This window comes from Bombina bombina, chromosome 9 (genome assembly GCF_027579735.1).
Source record: "Bombina bombina isolate aBomBom1 chromosome 9, aBomBom1.pri, whole genome shotgun sequence".
NCBI lineage: Eukaryota > Metazoa > Chordata > Amphibia > Anura > Bombinatoridae > Bombina > Bombina bombina.
In genome coordinates this window covers 251,461,332-251,485,043 of record NC_069507.1, presented here as the reverse complement: position 1 = coordinate 251,485,043, position 23,712 = coordinate 251,461,332, and the positions used below count along the sequence as shown (strand labels likewise).

The 23,712-nt window shown below is 36.6% G+C and overlaps 1 protein-coding gene across 1 annotated transcript in view; it reads left to right on the top strand.

Moving 5' to 3' along the window:
• LOC128640533 (VPS10 domain-containing receptor SorCS1-like) overlaps positions 1–21,712 on the top strand; it is a 1,407,808-nt gene extending 1,386,096 nt beyond the window's left edge. Inside the window, 1 exon segment of the mRNA XM_053693005.1 lies at positions 20,827–21,712. Coding sequence (XP_053548980.1) covers positions 20,827–20,891 — 65 coding nt within the window. The 3' untranslated portion in view covers positions 20,892–21,712.
• Positions 21,713–23,712: the final 2,000 nt, after the last annotated feature.

Genomic DNA, 23,712 nt, shown 5'->3' with positions numbered 1-23,712 from the left:
GCAGACTTCTTCCTGTACCACTGCTTGAAGAAGGTGTCTTCCAGAAACTGGCAGTAGGACTTGGGAGTTGAGCTTGACTCCATCCTCAACCCGAAAAGGCCCCACAAGCTCATCTTTGATGATACCAGCCCAAACCAGTACTCCACCTCCACCTTGCTGGCATCTGAGTCGGACTGGAGCTCTCTGCCCTTTACCAATCCAGCCACGGGCCCATCCATCTGGCCCATCAAGACTCACTCTCATTTCATCAGTCCATAAAACCTTAGAAAAATCAGTCTTGAGATATTTCTTGGCCCAGTCTTGACGTTTCAGCTTGTGTGTCTTGTTCAGTGGTGGTCGTCTTTCAGCCTTTCTTACCTTGGCCATGTCTCTGAGTATTGCACACCTTGTGCTTTTGGGCACTCCAGTGATGTTGCAGCTCTGAAATATGGCCAAACTGGTGGCAAGTGGCATCTTGGCAGCTGCACGCTTGACTTTTCTCAGTTCATGGGCAGTTATTTTGCGCCTTGGTTTTTCCACACGCTTCTTGCGATCCTGTTGACTATTTTGAATGAAACGCTTGATTGTTCGATGATCACTCTTCAGAAGCTTTGCAATTTTAAGAGTGCTGCATCCCTCTGCAAGATATCTCACTATTTTTGACTTTTCTGAGCCTGTCAAGTCCTTCTTTTGACCCATTTTGCCAAAGGAAAGGAAGTTGCCTAATAATTATGCACACCTGATATAGGGTGTTGATGTCATTAGACCACACCCCTTCTCATTACAGAGATGCACATCACCTAATATGGTAGTAGGCTTTCGAGCCTATACAGCTTGGAGTAAGACAACATGCATAAAGAGGATGATGTGGTCAAAATACTCATTTGCCTAATAATTCTGCACACAGTGTGTATATATATATATATATATATATATATATATAGTATATGTATATATATATATATATATATATATATATATATATATACAGTATATGTATATATATATAGGTATAGATAAATATTGTACCAAAATGTTATCAGATATATGTAGAAATGTGTATTTATGAATAAATAGAACATATTATTTCTATGTGTAGAACATAGAAATGTGAAATATTCATATTTTCATTTCAGGTTAGCGCACATTAGAATACACGGTCGGGTTAGCACATATGTGAATATGTTGTCGGGATAGCACATATGTAACTACGCAGTCGAGTTAGTGCGCATGTGAAAATGAGTTTGGGTTAACGTGCGAGTAGGGTGTTATGTTTTTTCCACTTTTTTTTTCTCCATTGACTTCAATGCGGGAATAGGTTATCGCGCAATCAATATTCTAATTTCGCTAGAAGCAAGCTGTTTGTGCTCATCGGGTTAGCGTGAGGACACAATTTTTTTATTTATAACTCATAATACAAGCTCAACCCGACATGCACAAAAAGTTTACTTCTAGTGCAATTAGCTCTTTAGCGTAAGTTCTAAATAGGGCTCCACTCGTAATTCGGCACTTAATGTTTTCAAGAGGTTTCAGATAATATTATAATGGGAATTAGGTTGTGTTGTTTTTAAAGAGATAGGATGTAAAAACACTCCCCAGAGCGCATATATTAAAAGAAAATCAAGTTGTTTACTTTGATAAACACAAAACAAAGAATGATATAGGAATGTGAGTTTTTGACCTCAGCACTTAAATTATCTTTTAGTTTAAATTCCAAAGTGTAAATGATTTAAACATTTATATAATTTCCTACAGCACAGTATTCACACAACAGCTTGGTCTAAGCCTTTCTAAATCTAAGCTATTTTTTCATGAAATAAATACAGAGAAGGTTCTCAAAATATAACCTAAAGCTGACTGTTTGCAAACCTGCTATTTCCCACTGTGGTAATCTGATGGTGTCATGTTTTTGTAACACCCATAATGCAAAGTCATCAAGCTGTACCGCTCTTTTATTTTAACATTTTTATATTGAGGAATGGCACATCAGCACATACATTTAATTATGTAATTAAACAATAATTATTGAATTTAAAGCTTTGGATCCATGTAAATATTTTACAGATTCAACTCTTAAAGGGACAGTCTAGTCAAAATTAAACTTTCATGATTCAGATAGGGCATGTCATTTTAAACAACTTTCCAATTTACTTTTATCATTAAATTTGCTTTGTTCCCTTGGTGGTATTTTTGAAAAGCTAAACCTAGCTAGGCTCAAACTGATTTCTAAGCCATTGAAAACCTCCTCTTAGTTCAGAGCATTTTGAAAGTTTTTCACAGTTAGACAGTGCTAGTTCATGTGTGTCATATTGATAACATTGTGATCACTCCCGTGGAGTTATTTATGAGTCTGCACTGATTGGCTAAACTGCATATCTGTCAAACGCACTAAGATAAGGGAGCAGTCTGCAGATGCTTAGCTACAAGGTAATCACAGAGGTAAAACATATATTAATATAACTGTGTCGGTTATGCAAAACTGGGTAATGGGTAATAAAGGGATTATCTATCTTTTAAAACAATAACAATTCTGGTGTAGACTATCCCTTTAAAATTGCTTGTAGACAGACAGAAACAAAAGAAATGTAAGTAGGTAGGTAAGCAGGTAGATAGATAGATAGATAGATAGATAGATAGTGTAGTGTACTGTAGTGTAGGGATTCCTCCTCAAACTCCCACCTCCTTGAAGCCCTAAACTGCATACTGGCAGACTGTCTGCCAGTATATAAGATGGTACTCACCAGTAGGGAAGAAAGCTGTTTGGAAAGGACCATGTAGGGATCTGGGAGTGGGAGGTGTTAGGTTGGAGGGTAATCACTACACTGCAGCAAAAATTAACCTTACAATAATTAACCCTTTCACCGCCAGGAATTTCAAAAAGTGTGGTGTGCAGCTGCAATTTGCGGCCTTCTAATTGCTAATAATCAATGACAAAGCCATGCATGTCTGCTATTTCTGAACAAAGGGGCTCCCAGAGAAGCGATTACAACCATGTGTATTATGAATGTAGTAATTGGGTGTAACTAATTTCAGTGAGAAACTCAAAGTTTGCAAAAAAAGTTAACTTTTTTTTATGATCATATATGATTGAGTAATAGCAAAAATGATAAAAATTTGGTACTTTGTGCAAGTTTTTCTCTGAAATTCCCGGTAGTGAAGTGGTTAAGATATGATTAGTGATATCATTGTAGCGAGAAGGTTAGGGGTGACCATAACACCTATTTTTAGTGTTAGTTTCAGAATTTCATATTTGAGACCATTCTAGTCAATTAAAAAAAATATATATATTTATATTATAGGTTTTATTTACATGTCATACTGCCTTTACTCTCTTTATTCTTTATTTTTCTCACTAAAAGTCACCATGTTTTACCAGACCCACATAAAACACTTTTGTTACATATGGGCATTCGGATACAATCCGTGCAAATCCAGATAGTAGTTTGTTGCAATTTTCTCTCCAAAAATAGCAGAACAGCATGAACGGCAGCCTTCATCCGCTAACAGCATCTGAATGCCCATGTCTACTTTTTGTATTAGTATTGGATTTTTTTAACTTTGCAGTTTAACACTTTTTAGCTATCATAAATGAATTGTGTTCATTTTCACCCCAATCCAATAAATGTTTGCCAAGTGAAACTTTAACCCCTTAACCCAAAATGACGTATATATATATATATGTCATGCAGTACTTTGCCTATCGTACCACATGATGTACATTAGATGTCCAAGCCGCAAGAAGCTCCAGCAGGCTTGGCTGTAAAGTTACTGAGCTCCAGGCATTTGCCTGTATATGGAACTAGAGCACAATCGGTACTCTAGTTCCATATGACGGTAGATGCCAGATTAACACAGACAGTGACACTGTTTGTGTCACTGTCTGTAACGATCATTTGCTGATGCCGGAGGGAGCTGTGGGAGGGAAAGTGGGAGGCGGGTGGAAGGTCCAGCAGTGGAGAGGGGAGGGAGTGGGATGGCCCTACTAAGAAAATAAATGAAGGGAGAAACAGAAATTGGAAGTGTTCATACTGCAAACAAGGTGGGGTGGGCGTTTGGGTCAAACCTAACTAATGATCACCAGAGGAGGGAGGTGGGGGGACCACTACACTACAAAATAAACAAAACAAAATATTAAAAAACATAAAATATATATGTATTTATTGGTACTGGCATACAGCTGACAGTACTAAAGTTGGTCGCAATTAGTGGGAAGGGGAGGGTTAGAGAGCTATTTGGGGGGGGCAGGGAGGTGGGAGGGTTGAGGAGGATCATTACACTGCATAAAAAAAACCATAAAATGCGTACTGGCAGACTGTCGGCCAGTACCTATGATCGTGGTGACCAGTGGGGGGTAAGGGAGGGAAGAGAGCTGTTTGGGAGGGATCAGGTAGGGATGAGGGGGTGGGAGGTGTCAGGTGGGAGGGTAATCTCTACACTACAGCTACAATTAATGTAACAAGCTACCTAAATAACTCCACTGCCAGGAATAATAGAAGTGTGGTGCGCAGCTTCAATTAGCGGCATTCTAATTACCAAAAACCAATTGCAAAGCCATATATGTCAGCTATTTCTGAACAAAGGGGATCGCAGAGAAGCTTTTATAATCATGTGTGCCATGATTGCACAAACAATATGTAAATAATTTCAGTGACACTTCAAAAGTTTGTGAAAAAGGTAACATTTTTTTTTATATGATCGCATTTGGCAGTGAAATGGTGACATGAAATATACTAAAATGGACCTAGAACAATCAACAATAACTTGGGTTGTCTACTTAAAAAAATTATATAGCTTTGACAGGTAAATAAAAAAAAGAAAACAAGCCTCTATTTCTGTTTAAAGTGAGAGCAAAAATGCTAAAAAATATTAGGTATTCTAGGCAAGTTCTTCTCTGAAATTCCCAGCAGTGAAAGGGTTAAAAGTAGAATAGTTGTCAAGAAGATAGTGTTTTAAAGTAGAATAATTGTCAAAATTATATATACAATATACATAGATTAGATTTTCTTCACTTTCTTGGATTGTGTAAACTTACAAGCAAATGTAATGAGTATACTTTTCCTCACTTGTCAATGAATAATTAAATAAATTAATAAAAATACAAAATAAAAGTATGTATGCATTATATAGGCAAAAATTAATTGAAAGCATTAGAAAAATCATTGCTAAACACAGTGTTTAATATATGGGAATTAGCTATATTATATTTTATATATAGAGAGAGTGAGAGAGAGAGAGAGAAACTATATAAATATATATACTGTTTATATTTCACATTATATTTTCTAGTTTTGTTTTTACTAATTTGAAAACACACCATGGGTCCGATTTATCATTTGTCTGGTGGACATGATCCGCTGTAGCGTTCATGTCCACCAGACATCGATAAATGCTGACAGCATACCTGCTTTTTATAATTGTGTGATGCCTCCCCCTGCAGATTCGTGGCCAATCGGCTGCTAGTGGGGGTGTCAATCAACCGATCGTATGCGATCGGGCAGATTGATGTCTGCAGCCTCAGAGGCGGCATACGAGTTAAGGAGCAGCGGTCTTAAGACCGCTGTTTCTTAACTCCTGTTTCAGGCGAGCCTGCAGAAACAGGGTAATTTGGCCCCCATTTGGGCCATGATAAATTGGCCCACAAATATCATCCAATGACATTCATTCCTTTGAACGTTCTACAGTATATATGTGAAAAATGAGAAATCTTACCTACAAAACAGCAGTCAGATAATGACAATAGGAATGCTCACAAACTTGTCTAATCATTTAATCATTTAATCATTTAATAATTTAATAATTTAATAATGGACATTTTTAGTAATAAATTAGAGCCTCAAAAAATGTAGAAACCACTGATGCTGAGTTTTTTCAAAAGCACAAGTAGATACAAAAGGGCCAATTTATTATATGTCGGGCGGGCATGATTCACTGTAGCTAAATGCTGCCGGCAGTTAACATTGCACAAGCATTTATAGTGCAATGCTTATGCAATGCCGCCCCTGCACATTTGCGGCCAATTGGCAGTTAGCAGAGGGTGTCTATCATCCCAATTGTATCTGATCGGGATGATTGAGGTCCACCACCTAAAAGGTGATAGAGAAGTTAAGGAGCAGCGGTCTTAAATTATGTTACCGGTGAGCCAGAAACTACTGAGATAGATAACAGCGTCCGCTGCTTGTTAAATTTACCCCAAAGACCTCTCTGTACAAAGATTTTTTTATTTAAAATCTTTAACACTTTCAGTTGAGTACAAATCTCCAGTCATTCATTATAGCAGATTTCAGTAATTTTTTTAATCCTGTCTATAACATTAAAAAAAACTCCTCATCAATCTAAAGTTATGATCTAACCATAATATATAGCTTTTTTTAATCTTTTGTGCTACATATTCCACTCATTTTAGATGTATAAACTCAATCGCTTTTCTACCAAAGAGAAATGTACACGTACAATGAGCATTAGTAAGAAGTATATAAAAGCCAGTGAGCCTTAGGGGCCAAATGATCAAGCTCCGTTCCCTTCAGGCTCACCGGAAACAGGAGTTATGAAGCAGCGGTCTAAAGACCCTTGCTCCATAACTTGTCCACCTGCTCTGAGGCCGCGGACATCAATCCGCCCAATCCTAAACAATCGGACTGATTGATACCCCCTGCTAACGGCCATCTGCAGGGGGTGGTATTGCACAAGCAGTTCACAAGAACTGCTTGTGTAATGATAAATGCTAACAGCATATGCTGTGGCATTTATCGATTTCCGGCGGACATGATACGCTACATCGTATCATGTCCGCTCGCACATTAATAAATTGGCCCCTTAGTATAAAGTGCACAATTGATAATGGTATATTACTTTAATTTAGACATGTGCATTTGTTTTTGGGAGAATGAAAAACAAAACATCAAAAAGATAAATGAACAAATGAATGTCCTTTTAATAAAAATAATAATAGAAAAAAATAATGCAAGCAAGAAAAAAGTTGGTTGATTTGTTTTTGACATTAAAATAAATAAAAAAATAAATAGATCATCTTTTTTGGGCTGCTGCTGGCTTGCACCACTTACACTAACTATAATTTTAAAGGGACAGTCTACTTGAGATGTTGTATTGTTTAAAAAGATAGATAATCCAAACTTGTTTAGAGATGTACGGATTCCATGTCTAGAGTTTTTACTGTACCGTATTTGTGCTATGCCTATTAGCTAAGGGTGTATGTATTATCACATTGTTATTTTTGCTTATGTGTGAATATCGTATGTAATATCTTTCACAACCTCAATAAAAAAAAAAATTAAAAAAAAAGATAGATAACCTCTTTATTACTCATTCCCTAGTTTTGCATAACCAACACTGTTAGAATAATATACGTTTTACCTATGTGATTACCTTGCATCTAAGCCTCCGCAGACTGCCCCCTTATCTCAGTTCTTTTGACAGACTTGCATTTTAGCCAATCAGTACTGACTCATAAATAACTCCACAGGAGTGAGCACAGTGTTATCTTTATGGCACACATGAACTAACACCGTCTAGCTGTCAGAATGCACTGAGATAAGAGATGACCTTTAAGGGCTAAGAAATTACCATATGATCCTACCTAGGTTTAGCTTTCAACAAAGAATACTGAGCGAACAAAGCAAATTTGATATTAAAAGTAAATTTGAGAGTTTAAAATGACATGCCCTATCTGAATCATGCAAGTTTAATTTTGGCTAGACTGTCCTTTTAGTTTTATTTAAGTTTAAGCTGCTGCACCTCTCCTGCCCTGCAGATGATTCCCATATGAAACAGCAGGGTCATGGTTATTTATTAGCAAATTAATCCCCAAATACACTCATAGAGGCCTAGTTATCAAGCCGTCAACCTCAAATACGCTGGAATTCCGCAGCGTATTTTTGGCGAGGCTGATTCGCCTTAGTTATCAAAGGCTAGAGACCAGCAAAAGTAGAATTTTGTGACGTAAACTTCGATCCGCCGGACTCAGTCCGACACAGATCAATTCTTACGTCACTCCAGATGTTCCGCACACAAGTGCGGCACAATCTGACTACTTTTGCTAGTTATCAAAAAACTAGCAGGTACGCTCGGCACTTTTACGGCCCAGCGTACCTGGTTTTCAATCCGCCGCCCTGGAGGCGGCGGATCCCATAGGAATCAATGGGAGTCTGACCATAGCGAAAGTTCATGTTCGCTGCTGACAGACATCCCATTGATTACTATGGGAGATGTCTGCACCTAACACCCTAACATGTACCCCGAGTCTAAACACCACTAATCTGTCCCCCCTACACCGCCGCAACTAAATAAAGTTATTACCCCCTAAACCGCCGCTCCCGGAGCCCACCGCAAGCTACTCTATACATATTAACCCCTAAACCGCCGCTCCCGGAGACCACCGCAACTATAATAAATGTATTAACCCCTAAACCGCCGCTCCCGGAGCCCACCGCAACTATAATATATGTATTAACCCCTAAACCGCCGCTCCCTGACCCTGCCGCAACCTATATTAAATTTATTAACCCCTAATCTGCCCCCCTACACCGTCGCCACCTATAATAAATGTATTAACCCCTATCCTGCCCCCCACTACACCGCCGCCACTGTAATAAATTTATTAACCCCTAAACCTAAGTCTAACACTAACCCTAACACCCCCCTAACTTAAATATTAATTAAATAAATCTAAATAATATTTCTATTATGAACTAAATTAATCCTATTTAAAACTAAATTCTTACCTTTAAAATAAACCCTACTATAGCTACAATATAAATAATTATATTGTAGCTATTTTAGGATTTATATTTATTTTAAATCTTTCAATTTATTTTAACTAGGTACAATAGCTATTAAATAGTTATTAACTATTTAATAGCTTACCTAGCTAAAATAAAGAGAAATATACCTGTAAAATAAAAACTAACCTAAGTTACAATTACACCTAACACTACACTATATTTAATAAATTATTCCTATTTAAAACTAAATACTTACCTGTAAAATAAACCCTAAGATAGCTACAATATAAATAATAATTATATTGTAGCTATTTTAGGATTTATATTTATTTTACAGGTATCTTTGTATTTATTTTAGCTAGTTAGAATAGTTATTAAATAATTATTAACTATTTAATAACTACCTAGCTAAAAGAAATACAAAATCACCTGTAAAATAAATCCTAACCTAAATTACAATTAATCAGATTAATCAGATTGAGCTCGCATTCTATTGGCTGTTTCGATCAGCCAAAAGAATGCGAGCTCAATTTGATTGGCGGATTGGATCTGCCAATCGGATTGAACTTGAATATGATTGGCTGATTCAATCAGCCAATCAGATTTTTCCTACCTTAATTCCGATTGGCTGATAGAATCCTATCAGCCAATTGGAATTGAAGGGACGCCATCTTGGATGACGTCCCTTAAAGGAGCCTTCATTCATCGGTAGTCCGTCGGTAAAGAAGGATGTTCCGCGTCAGCGGGATGAAGATTCAAGACCCGGCTTGGAAGATGACATCGCCCGGATAGAAGACTTCTTTAGCGCCTCTTGGAAGATGACATCGCCCGGATGGAAGACTTTTTCAGCGCCACTTGGAGGATCACTTCATCGGATGGAAGATTTCTTCAGTGCCGCTTGGAGGATCACTTCTGCCGGTCCGGGTCTCCTCTTCAGTTCCATCAGTGACTCGGCTGAGTGAAGACGACTAAAGGTAGGATGATCTTCAGGGGATTAGTGTTAGGATATTTTAAGGGGGGTTTGGGTTAGATTAGGGGTATGAGGGTGGTGGGTTTTAATGTTGGGGGGTTGTATTTTTCTTTTACAGGCAAAAGAGCTGAATTCTTTGGGGCATGCCCCACAAATGGCCCTTTTAAGGGCTGGTAAGGTAAAAGAGCTTTGAACTTTTTTAATTTAGAATAGGGTAGGGCATTTTTTATTTTGGGGGGGTTTGTTATTTTATTAGGGGGCTTAGATTAGGTGTAAGTATCTTAAAACTGTTGTAATATTTTTAAAATGTTTGTAACCTATTTTTTTTATTTTTTGTAACTTAGCTTTTTTTATTTTTTGTACTTTAGTTAGTTTATGTAATTGTATTTAATTGTAGTTATTTGTAGGTAATTTATTTAATTTATTTAATGATAGTGTAGTGTTAGGTTTAATTGTAACTTAGGTTAGGATTTATTTTACAGGTGATTTTGTATTTCTTTTAGCTAGGTAGTTATTAAATAGTTTATTTATTTGATAACTTAGGCAAAATTTAAATATTTGATAACTTAGGCAAAATTTTTCAGGTCCGCGGCGGCGATGTGAGGCGAGCTTAGGCGGGCGTATTGGGCCGGCGAAGGCAGGAAAGTTGACACGTTGATAACTACCCCCCATAATAAGTATCAGATGAAATCAAAAGGATTTTTTTTTTTTCATGACAAATTATTTGTCCGTAGTAAATATTTTTTTGTCAGTGCATGTCTAGTTAAAATGTAAATGTATTATTATTATTATTCTTTATTTATAAAGCGCCAACAGATTCCACAGCGCTGTCCATGGGTACGAAGATATAATTACAACAGTGAAACAATACAATATAAGACAACATTTTTCAGACAAATACAGGGGGAATTGAGGGCCCTATTCCCATGGGAACTTAACATCTATATGGTTTTGTGCTTCTTCTTTTATTTTGCTCCTTCTTTTATATTATTTTTAACACAAAAAAAGTGTCAGCATGTTTAAATGATACTTTGTTACGTGGATGAGAGAATATGTTTTAAGTGGTGTCCTTAACACACACACACACACACACACACACTATATATATATATATATATATATATATATATATATATATATATATATATATATATATATATATATATATAAGAGAATATGTTTTAAGTGCTGTCCTTAACACACACCCACTATATATAAATATGTTTTAAGTGGTGTCTTTAACACACACACACACTATATATATATATATATATATATATATATATATATATATATATATATATAGATAGATAGATAGATAGATAGATAGATAGATAGATAAGAGACTATGTTTTAAGTAGTGTCCTTAACACACACACACTATGGGCACGATCACATATATACAGTGCAGGTTTTGGCGCAAGCGTGGGAACCTGCGCCGCCGTAATTTCACCTCGCACATCGGGGTATTACATATACGGCGCCGGCAGTTCATAAAGTGCCGTGAGTCGGATAAACTAGCGATGTCCAGAAATGAGCGTAACTACAAATTTCTGGAGTCGCTAGTGACTTACAGCACTTTAGAAACTGCCGGCGCCTAAGAAAAGTAAAGAAAATAACAAATCTCCCGTAAAAGTCTAACCTGCCTCCCAAAAATAAGCCTGACATGTAAAAAAACCCTATCCACAATCCCCCCTCTCACTACTAATAATAAATGTATTAAACAATAGACCGACAACCCCCCACAATGCAATAAGCCTAATTATTAACCCCTAAACCACCATAGCCCACACCGCAAGTAATAACTAAATTATTAACCCCTAAACCGCCATAGCCCACAACGCAATTAACCTATTCTAGTATTAACCCCTAAACCGCCATAGCCCACACCGCAATAAACCTATTCTAGTATTAACCCCTAAACCACCATAGCCCACATAGCCTATTAAATGTATTAACCCCTAATCTGCCACCGCCAACGTCGCCGCCACTATAATAAAGTTTTTAACCCCTAAACCTTAAGTCTAACCCTAACCCTAACACCCCCCCCTAACTTAAATATTATTTAAATAAATATAAATAATATTACTATTATTAACTAAATTATTCCTATTTAAAACTAAATAGTTACCTATAAAATAAACCCTAAGATAGCTACAATATAATTAATAATTACATTGTAGCTAGCTTAGGGTTTATTTTTATTTTACAGGCAACTTTGTATTTATTTTAACTAGGTACAATAGCTATTAAATAGTTAATAACTATTTAATAGCTACCTAGTTAAAATAACTACAAATTTACCTGTTAAATAAATCCTAACCTAAGTTACAATTACACCTAACACTACACTATCAGTAAATTAATTAAATTAATTAACTACAATTACCTAAAATTAGATACAATTAAATAAAATAAACTATAGTACAAAAACAAACAAACACTAAATTACAGAAAATAAAAAAAAAATTACAAGAAGTTTAAACTAATTACAACTAATCTAAGCCCCCTAATAAAATAAAAAAGCCCCCCAAAATAATAAAATTCCCTACCCTATACTAAATTACAAATATCCCTTAAAAGGGCTTTTTGCAGGGCATTGCCCCAAAGTAATCAGCTCTTTTACCTGTAAAAAAAGAAATACAACCCCCCAACATTAAAACCCACCACCCACACACCCAACCTTACTCAAAACCCCTCCCAATCCCCCCTTAAAAAACCTAACATTAACCCCTTGAAGATCACCCTACTTTGAGCTGTCTTCAACCAGCCGGGCAAAAGTCTTCATCCGATCTGGGCAGAAGAGGTCCTCCAAAAGGAACCTTCATTTGTCGGTTAATCGTCGGCCTGGAAGGATGCTCCGCGTTGGATGTCTTCAAGATGGAGCCGCTCCTCATTGGATGGAAGAAGATAGAAGATGCCGCTTGGATGAAGACTTCTGCCCGGCTGGAGGACCTCTTCTGCCCGGATCGGATGAAGACTTCTGCCCGGCTGGAGGACCTCTTCTGCCCGGATCCGATGAAGACTTCTGCCCAGCTGGGTGAAGACGGCTCAAGGTAGGGTGATCTTCAAGGGGTTAGTTAGGTTTTTGTAAGGGGGGATTGGGTGGGTTTTAGAGTAAGGTTGGGTGTGTGGGTGGTGGGTTTTAATGTTGGGGGGGTTGTATTTCTTTTTTTACAGGTAAAAGAGCTGATTACTTTGGGGTAATGCCCCGCAAAAAGCCCTTTTAAGGGCTATTTGTAATTTAGTATAGGGTAGGGAATTTTATTATTTTCGGGGGCTTTTTAATTTTATTAGGGGGCTTAGATTAGGTGTAATTAGTTTAAACTTCTTGTAATTTTTTTATTTTCTGTAATTTAGTGGGGGGGGTTTTGTACTATAGTTTATTTTATTTTATTGTATTTAATTTTAGGTAATTGAAGTTAATTAATTTAATTAATTTAATGATAGTGTAGTGTTAGGTGTAATTGTAACTTAGGTTAGGATTTATTTTACAGGTAAATTTGTAGTTATTTTAACTAGGCAGCTATCCAATAGGTATTAACTATTTAATAGCTATTGTACCTAGTTAAAATAAATACAAAGTTGCCTGTAAAATAAAAATAAATACTAAAATAGCTACAATGTAATTATTAATTATATTGTAGCTATCTTAGGGTTTATTTTATAGGTAAGTATTTAGTTTTAAATAGGAATAATTTAGTTAATAATATAAATATTATTTAGATTTATTTAATTAATATTTAAGTTAGGGGGGTGTTAGGGTTAGTGTTAGACTTAGGTTTAGGGGTTAATAAATTTATTATAGTGGTGGTGACATTGGTGGCGGCGGCAGATTAGGGGTTAATACATTTAATAGGCTATGTGGGCTATGGCGGTTTAGGGGTTAATACCAGAATAGGTTTATTGCGGTGCGGGCTATGGTGGTTTAGGGGTTAATAGTAGAATAGGTTTATTGCGGTGTGGGCTATGGCGGTTTAGGGGTTAATCCTAGAATAGGTTTATTGTGGTGTGGGCTATGGCGGTTTAGGGGTTAAGAGATTATATTAGTTATTGCGGTGGGAATTGCGGTTGACAGGTAGATAGACATTGCACATGCGTTAGGTGTTAGTTTATTTTTCCAGGCATTTTCGGGAGCTACGGTGCTCCCATACTCAGCGTAAGGCCTGCTATGGCTGCCTTTTATGGTAAGGTAAAAATGGAGTAAGATTTCTCCATTTTTGCCACGTAAGGCCTTGTGCTGGATATTGGATACCGATTTACGAAGCAGTCCCATGTTAGCCTATTGGAGTAAAAATTGCGAGCGACGGGTGAAATATACGGGCGTAACTTGTATGCTACGCCGTATATGTGATACCAAAACAGCGCAAAAACCGGTGTCGCCGCCTTTTGCGGGTGACGCTCTATATGTAATGGAGGCCTATATATATATATATGGATAAGAGAATATGTTTTAAGTGGTGTCCTTTTAAAATTGACTGAACACAAGAATTGAAAAAAAATCTCACTACAGGTAAAAACTGTATCTTTAGCCTGTGATTTCTTTGTTGTGGTTTTCTCAAGTTGTTACACACAATGATAACCCCTATTCAAGGTCTCTTGTTATGTACTGGGGCAGCAGCCAAAACCTACATAAGTTAGCACCTATATGAAGTAGCTTTTAAAAAACACATTCTATATATTCTGATTTTTATAACTTTACTGTGCTTGTATTTGTCATGCCAATTTCAAAATAAAGCTCTTGCAGAATTATTTCAAGGTAATGGTTCTATGTAGGAAACACTTTAATGTGATTAATCAACAAGTTAACCAGATAATGACCTGTATGAGTGGAAACAAAATGTACAAATGCATAACTTTCTTTATAGCAAGTGATAGCATATAAATTGCCACTCTGCTTTGAGTATGTACGTGAGACCATGGGCTGGATAACTATTTTAGCCAAGGCTTCTTAAAACTGAAACTTTTTAGCGTGTCCTATACTTTTAATAAATAGCACAGGGTGTGTTTTTAGACCGCTCATTCAGGTTGTTTTGTTTTGTGATGAGTTAAATGTTAAGCTCAAGCACAACCCAAAATACGGCTGAGAAATTTAGCACTTCTTAAGACCTGAATTAAACCATTATTATTATTATAGTAGGGAACTACATGAAGAATCGCTCTGCTTGAGCACCATCAGCTTAGAGCACACTCATCTTTGCTCTTGAGCGATATCCAGCATGAATTTAACTGTATATTATGTAAAGGATTTAGCACACCCTCAATATCTGACATGCCGGTGTCAGTGCACACTAGACTGTCACTTGAGGGCTTAAAAAGAAAATCCTTTAGATTTGTAATAGGAGCACAACAGCAACCTCTATTTATTGCACTTGAGCAATGTTAAAGCACATTAGAGTCAATATTTTTGTACTCCACTTGCAATCTAGGCCACTATGTTTTATGTAGTCTGGTGATTCTTCATTAAAGGGACATGAAACCCCAAAATGTTTCTTCATGATTTAAATAGACTTTAACTTTATTATATTTTGAAATGTACTTATTTGCCATAAAGTGCTCCAGACATGCACACACTTCTAAGCATGTCAAAATATGTTTTTCAGCAAACAATACAAAGAAAACAAAGTTAATTTCAAAATAGAAACTGGAAGATTTTTTTTCTGAATCAGGAAAGAAAGCTCTGTTTCACATCCCTTTAAAGGGACATGATACCCAAATGTTGAAGCCCTCAAACGTGATGCAGCATAGCTGTAAAAAAGTGAGCTAAAGGATATCATATGATCATCTCTACATAAAAAAGGAAGACATTTTACCTCAAAATTTCCTCACTAGCCACATCCCATTGTAATAGGACTTTAAACAGCCAATCAGAATGCTAGTCCCGGGACTTTCAAGGCTCCATGCATCTGGCATGAGCAGGTGAAGTCTTGTTATTTTCTTCCACATTTTAAAGAAGTTTGCACATCCTCAGACATCATTAGACTTGAAGTCAACAGCTAAGGTAAAAATCATTTTGGGTGATGATTTCAATTGATTAGCAGATTTCTATACTGACTACTTCACAAGCATGAACAGACAGGGAATAACTCTAGAGTCCTCTCATTTAAATATTTTGGCCTGTGGACGTACTTCCGGATGGTTTCTGATGACTAGTCTGGAGTCATTTCTTCAGAATGACCCTAGTAAGATCATCCTTTTCGACTAGGGTTACTATCGTGAGCTGAAGAAATTTTGAGGGAGAATATATTCATATTTTACATAGATATGTTCAATTGATAATTTCTTGTCAGATTTTTACAGTTATTCTGCATCACATGATTTAGCATACAGGTATTATGTTCATTTAAATTCTAATCCTTCCAAATATATTTATTTGGTGCCTGAGGAGTAGTAATGCTCTGTTGGAAGTATTTGTTACTCTCCGTGAGTCTCCTACTAGGCAGACATCATATACACCATCTACAAGTAACTGCATGTGCTTAGGAAACATTTATTGGTAAGCTTTTGTAGCCATCAAATGAATAGAGATGGATACAGCACCCACTACTCACTAGTGCACGGAGAGGGCTGACCAAGCCCAAACAACTCAAGTAAAGGAAGGCAATCCCCAGCAGTGAGCAAAGTGACTTTTATTTTTAAACACAGGTCAAATACAGCAACGTTTCGGGCTAACAATAAGCCCTTTCTCAAGCCTGACATAAGTAAAACAAAACACCATTTAAATAGCCATATTGGCGCCAAACAATTGTGAAAAAATTGCACATATATCGCCCTCCAGTGGTGGACTTGAATATTGCATGTCAAAATACATTTTCTTGCAATTACAAAGATACAAATGTGTTACTAAATATTTTACATTGTATAAATTGCACAAATTCAATAACCAACTTCATAAGTAAAGTGCCAAGTGGTCCTATAAAAATTAAAAATAAAAAGTAAAAAATTAGAATAATAAAAATAATGTGTGTGACAACTAAATTCAATGTGAATATATTAGTGAAAATAAATATATTAAATATTCGAATTTTTTAGAATTTAAAATTTAAAATTAATCACAATACTCGTATCAAAAATTCCTTAATTACCATATATATATATAGGAACACCATCAATCGAATGGACTATATATAGATAAAAAAATTGATATATATGGGAATCCTTCAACAAAGGATACCCATATTACAATACGTCAGAAATTTAAAAACTAAGCTTTTGTAGCCGGACAGCAGAAGATGATAAAGCTGATTGTAAGATACTGTTGCACAAATATGAACACTTACGGGTAGATTTACCAATGTCTATCCGACATGATACGCTATAGCGTATCTTGTCTGACAGACATTGTTGAATGCATACGCTGTCTGCATTTATCATTACACAAGCAGTTCACCAGAACTGCTTGTGCAATGCAGCCCCCTGCAGATTTGTGGCCAATCAGCCTCTAGCATGGGTGTCAATCAGTCCGATCGTATAGGATTGGGTGGATTGAAGACCGCAGCCTCAGAGGCAGCGGACAAGTTATGGAGCACTGCTTCATAACTGCTGTTTCCGGCGAGCCTAAAGGCTTGTGCGTAAACAAGCGGATCAAGGGCCCTTGTTAGAACTACCCCAAAGGCTAGATCACAAACACAACCAATATTTTGCCACTAAGCTGGTAAAAGCCATGTTTGTATCAGTCAAGGCTACAATCAATAAGAGAAACGGTGCAATCTTCTTGTTATATCTAAATAACGTTCTGCTTATTAGCAACCTATTCATAGACCCTATTACTCTTTAGTATTGCTCAAATATCATTCTATATCATAGTAAAGTTTTAAAAAGGTATCTTATTTTGGCAAGAACTAAAATTTTAAGGGAATTAATAGTACAAACATTGTCCCTTATAGAAGTAAGATATCATAGAGTTGTCCCCGAATTCCTTTTAGTTTCTATGTGTTTGACTCCTGCTATTACGTTCAACACATGGTCAGATGCTCGCACCCAGCCACTCCTATGCTGCTTTAGATGAGGGTACAATAGCGCGTATAATTGTGCTTCTCCAAAGATGTCCTTTAACTTTGTATGATACTTGTCAGTCCTTACTATTTTCCCTTTCATGTTATTTGTGTACTTTCTGCTGTAGTAACAAAATCAGTTAATACTTTATAAAGTTAGACAATTTATTAATGAATGCTTTAGCACAGTTTATGTGCTTGAATAACAAAATAATAATGTCTTATAGCAACACGAAGACATAAACATCCTTGCACAGGTTTATACTCACAAGCACATGTATACACAATAGCACATACACACACAGACATAAACCCATGCACAGGTTTATACACACAAGCACATGTATACACAATAGCACACACACACAGACATAAACCCATGCACAGGTTTATACTCACAAGCACATGTATACACAATAGCACATACACACACAGACATAAACTCTTGCACAGGTTTATACTCACAAGCACATGTATACACAATAGCACATACACACACAGACATAAACCCATGCACAGGTTTATACTCACAAGCACATGTATACACAATAGCACATACACACACAGACATAAACCCATGCACAGGTTTATACACACAAGCACATGTATACACAATAGCACATACACACAGACATAAACCCATGCACAGGTTTATACACACACGCACATGTATACACAATAGCACACACACACAGACATAAACCCTTGCACAGGTTTATACACACAAGCACATGTATACACAATAGCACATACACACAGACATAAACCCATGCACAGGTTTATACACACACGCACATGTATACACAATAGCACATACACACAGACATAAACCCATGCACAGGTTTATACACACAAGCACATGTATACACAATAGCACATACACACACAGACATAAATCCATGCACAGGTTTATACACACAGGCACATGTATACACAATAGCACATACACACAGACATAAATCCATGCACAGGTTTATACACACAAGCACATACACACACAGACATAAACCCATGCACAGGTTTATACACACACGCACATGTATACACAATAGCATATACACACAGACATAAACCCCTGCACAGGTTTATACACACAAGCACATGTATACACAATAGCACATACACACACAGACATAAACCCATGCACAGGTTTATACACACAGGCAAATGTATACACAATAGCACATACACACAGACATAAACCCATGCACAGGTTTATACACACACGCACATGTATACACAATAGCACATACACACAGACATAAACCCATGCACAGGTTTATACACACAGGCACATGTATACACAATAGCACATACACACAGACATAAACCCATGCACAGGTTTATACACACAAGCACATGTATACACAGTAGCACATACACACAGACATAAACCCATGCACAGGTTTATACACACAAGCACATGTATACACAATAGCACATACACACAGACATAAACCCATGCACAGGTTTATACACACAAGCACATGTATACACAATAGCACATACACACAGACATAAACCCATGCACAGGTTTATACACACAAGCACATGTATACACGATAGCCCACATACACACAGACATAAACCCATGCACAGGTTTATACACACAAGCACATATATACACAATAGCATATACACACAGACATAAACCCATGCACAGGTTTATACACACAAGCACATGTATACACACTAGCACATACACACAAACATAGACAAATGCACATGTTTATACACACAAGCACATGTATACACAATAGCATATACACACAGACATAAACCCATGCACATGTTTATACAAACAAGCACATGTATACACAATAGCATATACACACAGACATAAACCCATGCACAGGTTTATACACACAAGCACATGTATACACACTAGCACATACACACAAACATAAACAAATGCACATGTTTATACACACAAGCACATGTATACACAATAGCCCACATACACACAGACATAAACAACCATGCACAGGTTTATACACACAAGCACGTGTATACACAATAGCACATACACGCAGCCATAAATCCCTGCACATGTTTATACACACAAGCACATGTATACACAATAGCCCATATACACATAGAAAGACACAAACATAAATGCAAACATATACACATACAACACACGCATGCACCCACACACATACACATATATATTCACATACACATTCACACAAAAAATATACACATGCATATAAAAAATACACACACAACCTCTACACAAATATATATTTTCACACACCCACCCATGCACACACACAAACACATGATATACACATAGATAAATACACACACAAACACACAGATGTGTGTATATATATATATATATATATATATATATATATACACATACATACACATAATATATATATCTTACATAAGCATATACACAGCATCTATATACAACACAAACACATACACACACACACCAATGCACACACACAAACACATGATATACACATAGATAAATACACACACAAACACACAGATGTGTGTATATATATATATATATATATATATATATATACACATACATACACATAATATATATATCTTACATACGCATATACACAGCATCTATATACAACACAAACACATACACACACACACCAATGCACACACACAAACACATGATATACACATAGATAAATACACACACAAACACACAGATGTATACACATACATACACATAATATATATATCTTACATAAGCATATACACAGCATCTATATACAACACAAACACATACACACACACACCAATGCACACACACAAACACATGATATACACATAGATAAATACACACACAAACACACAGATGTATACACATACATACACATAATATATATATCTTACATAAGCATATACACAGCATCTATATACAACACAAACACATACACACACACAGCAATGCACACACACAAACACATGATATACACATAGATAAATACACACACAAACACACAGATGTATACACATACATACACATAATATATATATCTTACATAAGCATATACACAGCATCTATATACAACACAAACACATACACACACACAGCAATGCAAAAAGGTACATTTTCAACACTGCCATCCAGAACTCTAGTTTAACATTGTGTTTTCATTCCTCCCAGGAAGTATTTGCACAGTTGCTGAAAATCAAAGCACAAATGAAAATCCAACCTATGTAAATGTGTGAACTGAAGACATCCCATCTGCATCTGGACTATTTAAAGTCTCCAAACAAATCTAAAACTATGGTTTTTAGCTTTAAACCTGTTCAAGAAGATTCTTCAAGATGGTTCAGGTTCTAAGTTTTTTCGGGATTCTACACCCTTCTTTTCAATTTGGTTGTATTTATAGAAGAATAATTACTTTCCAGACCAAGAATTTGCATGCTTTTAAATATTCTTGTTGTTTCTATAGGTTTAACTGTCACAGTAGTTAACCAATGCAGATGTGTACCGATTCCTACCACTTAATGACTGTATCTTCAGGAACTGGATTGATATGACACATTCTCTTCAATGCAGAAAGTGGTTTTACTCTTGAGAGGTGGATGAATCTTGTATATACTCCTTTGTAAGAAAATATATAAATCTAGAGAAGAATCATCTCATTCATTGTTATTTGTCAAATGTGACATCATCCTGGTTGACTAAATAAGGTATAATACAATGGAAAATACTTTTTTAGAAAACGCTAAACTTCTACACTGTTAAAACGTTTTACTAATTAAAATTGTTTTATTTATAAATTGAACAGAATAAGGTGTGCACAGAAAAAAACATTCAATATATTTTACCTAAAAACAAGAAACACCCAATATTAAAATGATATGTATGTTAAAATTAAACTTTCATGATTAAGAAAAAACATACAATTTAAAAAACAAAACAAAAACTTTTCATTTACTTCTACAGGTACAAATCCCCAAATCTGGAATTCTAAAATCCAAACTTATTCTGAAATCCAAACTTTATAATTCATATATTTTAAAAATAAAATGATCAAACATTACTATTTTCCCTACCTGTAAGTCACAATCTTTTCTGCCTGTGTCTTTGGTTTGTTTTTTGTTTTTCTAAAATGCAAATAATAGTCTATATTTATTTAAAACAACAACTATTACCTGTCTGATATTTATAGAGGTATTTGTAGAGCGCCGACAGATTCCGCATTGCTATAAACATAGGCGGTATACAAGATAACATTTACAGGGATCAGATGAGCAGAGGACCCTGCCGAGAGTTGCGCTGTTGTAGTTGGCTCGTTTGAAAGCGATCTACAAACAGCTGGGCTCATAGGCTTATATTATAAAGGGTTCAAGGGGAAAGTAATGGAGTTAGGAAAGGTTAGTGTAGGATGTATGAATCCCTGAATAGTAGAGTTTTTAAGGAGCGCTTGAAGCGGTTAAAACTAGGAGGGAGTCTTGTTGAGCGAGGCAGGGAGTTTCACAAGATGGGAGCTAGTCTGGAGCAGTCCTGTAAATGGGAATGTGAGGAAGTAACAAGAGAGGAGGAGAGTTGTAAGCAGAGCGAAGGGGACAGAGGGAAGAGTATCTGGAGACAAGGTCTGAAATGTAGGGGGGAGCAGTGCAATTGATGGCTTTTTATGTCAGAGTAAGGCTTTTGTGTTTAATCCTGGAGTCAAGAGGAAGCCAGTGAAGGGATTGGCAGAGAGGTGCAGCAGATGAAGAGTGACATGTAAGGAAGATGAGCCTGGCAGAGGCATTCATTATGTAAAGGAGCTAGGCACCAGCTAGGTAGACCAGAGAGGACGGAGTTGCAATAGTCAAGGCTGGAAAGGATGAGAGAGTGAATTAAAATCTTAGTTGTGTCTTGTGTAAGGAAATGTTTAATTTTAAAGATGTTTTTAAGGTGGAAGCGGCAGGCTTTAGCCAAGAACTGAATGTGAGGAGTGAAAGAAAGTCAAGTGTGACCCCAAGACACCGGGCATGTGGGGTTGGGGTAATGATGGAATCATCAACAGTTATAGAAAATTGAGGGGTGGAGATTTTGGAAGAAGGGGGAAAAATAAGGAGTTCAGTTTTGGAGAGATTTATCTTAAGGTAGCGAGAGGACAGTTAGTGACATGGGTTAGTAAGGAAGGCGGTAGGTCTGGTGCAGAGAGGTAGATTTGGGTGTCATTGGCATACAAATAGTATTGAAACCTGTGGGACTTTAATAAGGAACATAATGATGACGTGTAGATTAAAAAGAGAACAGGACCGAGGACAGAGCCTTAAGGTGCCCCAACAGAAAGTGGTAACGGGGCAGAGGAAGCTCCAGAGAAGGCTACACTAAAGGTACGGTTAAATAGATAGGAAGAGAACCACAAGAGAGCTGTGTCGCAGATGCCGAAGGACTGGAGAGTTTGGAGCAAAAGAGGGTGGTCAACAGTGTCAAAGGCTGCAGAAAAATCAAGGAGAATAAGTAGAGAGAAGTGGCCTTTGGATTTTGCTGTAAGTATGTCATTGGTAACCTTGACAATTCCTGTCTCTGTTGAGTGATGGGGATGGAATTCAGATTGCAGTGGGTCAAGAAGAGAGATTAGTGTAAGGAAATGTGATAGATGTGCATATACTAGCTTTTCAAGGAGCTTTGAGGCAAGAGGGAGTAGGGGAATAGGGTGGTAGTTGGATGGGGAGGTTGGATTGAGGGAAGTTTTTTGAGGATAGGTGTGACCAGCACATGTTTTAGAGATGAGAGAAATATACCAGTGCTGAGGGAGAGTTTGAAAATGTGTGTGTGTATAGGGGTGTCAACAATTTGCCTTTCATTATCCCTTTAAGGCAAGATCTCCTCCCCTAACACATTCCTATTTATTCACCTCTTTACCCAGAAATCATTGCTTGATTATTGAATGTGGAATAGGAGACCAGTTCCAGTCTCTCTATCTCTTAACATTAAGAAGCCAAATATTATCCTGACATGAAGTGTGTCTAACACTATTTATTGTATATATCCTATATCATAATCGGTCTACTGACTATTGTATTTTACTCCTATCAAAGTTGG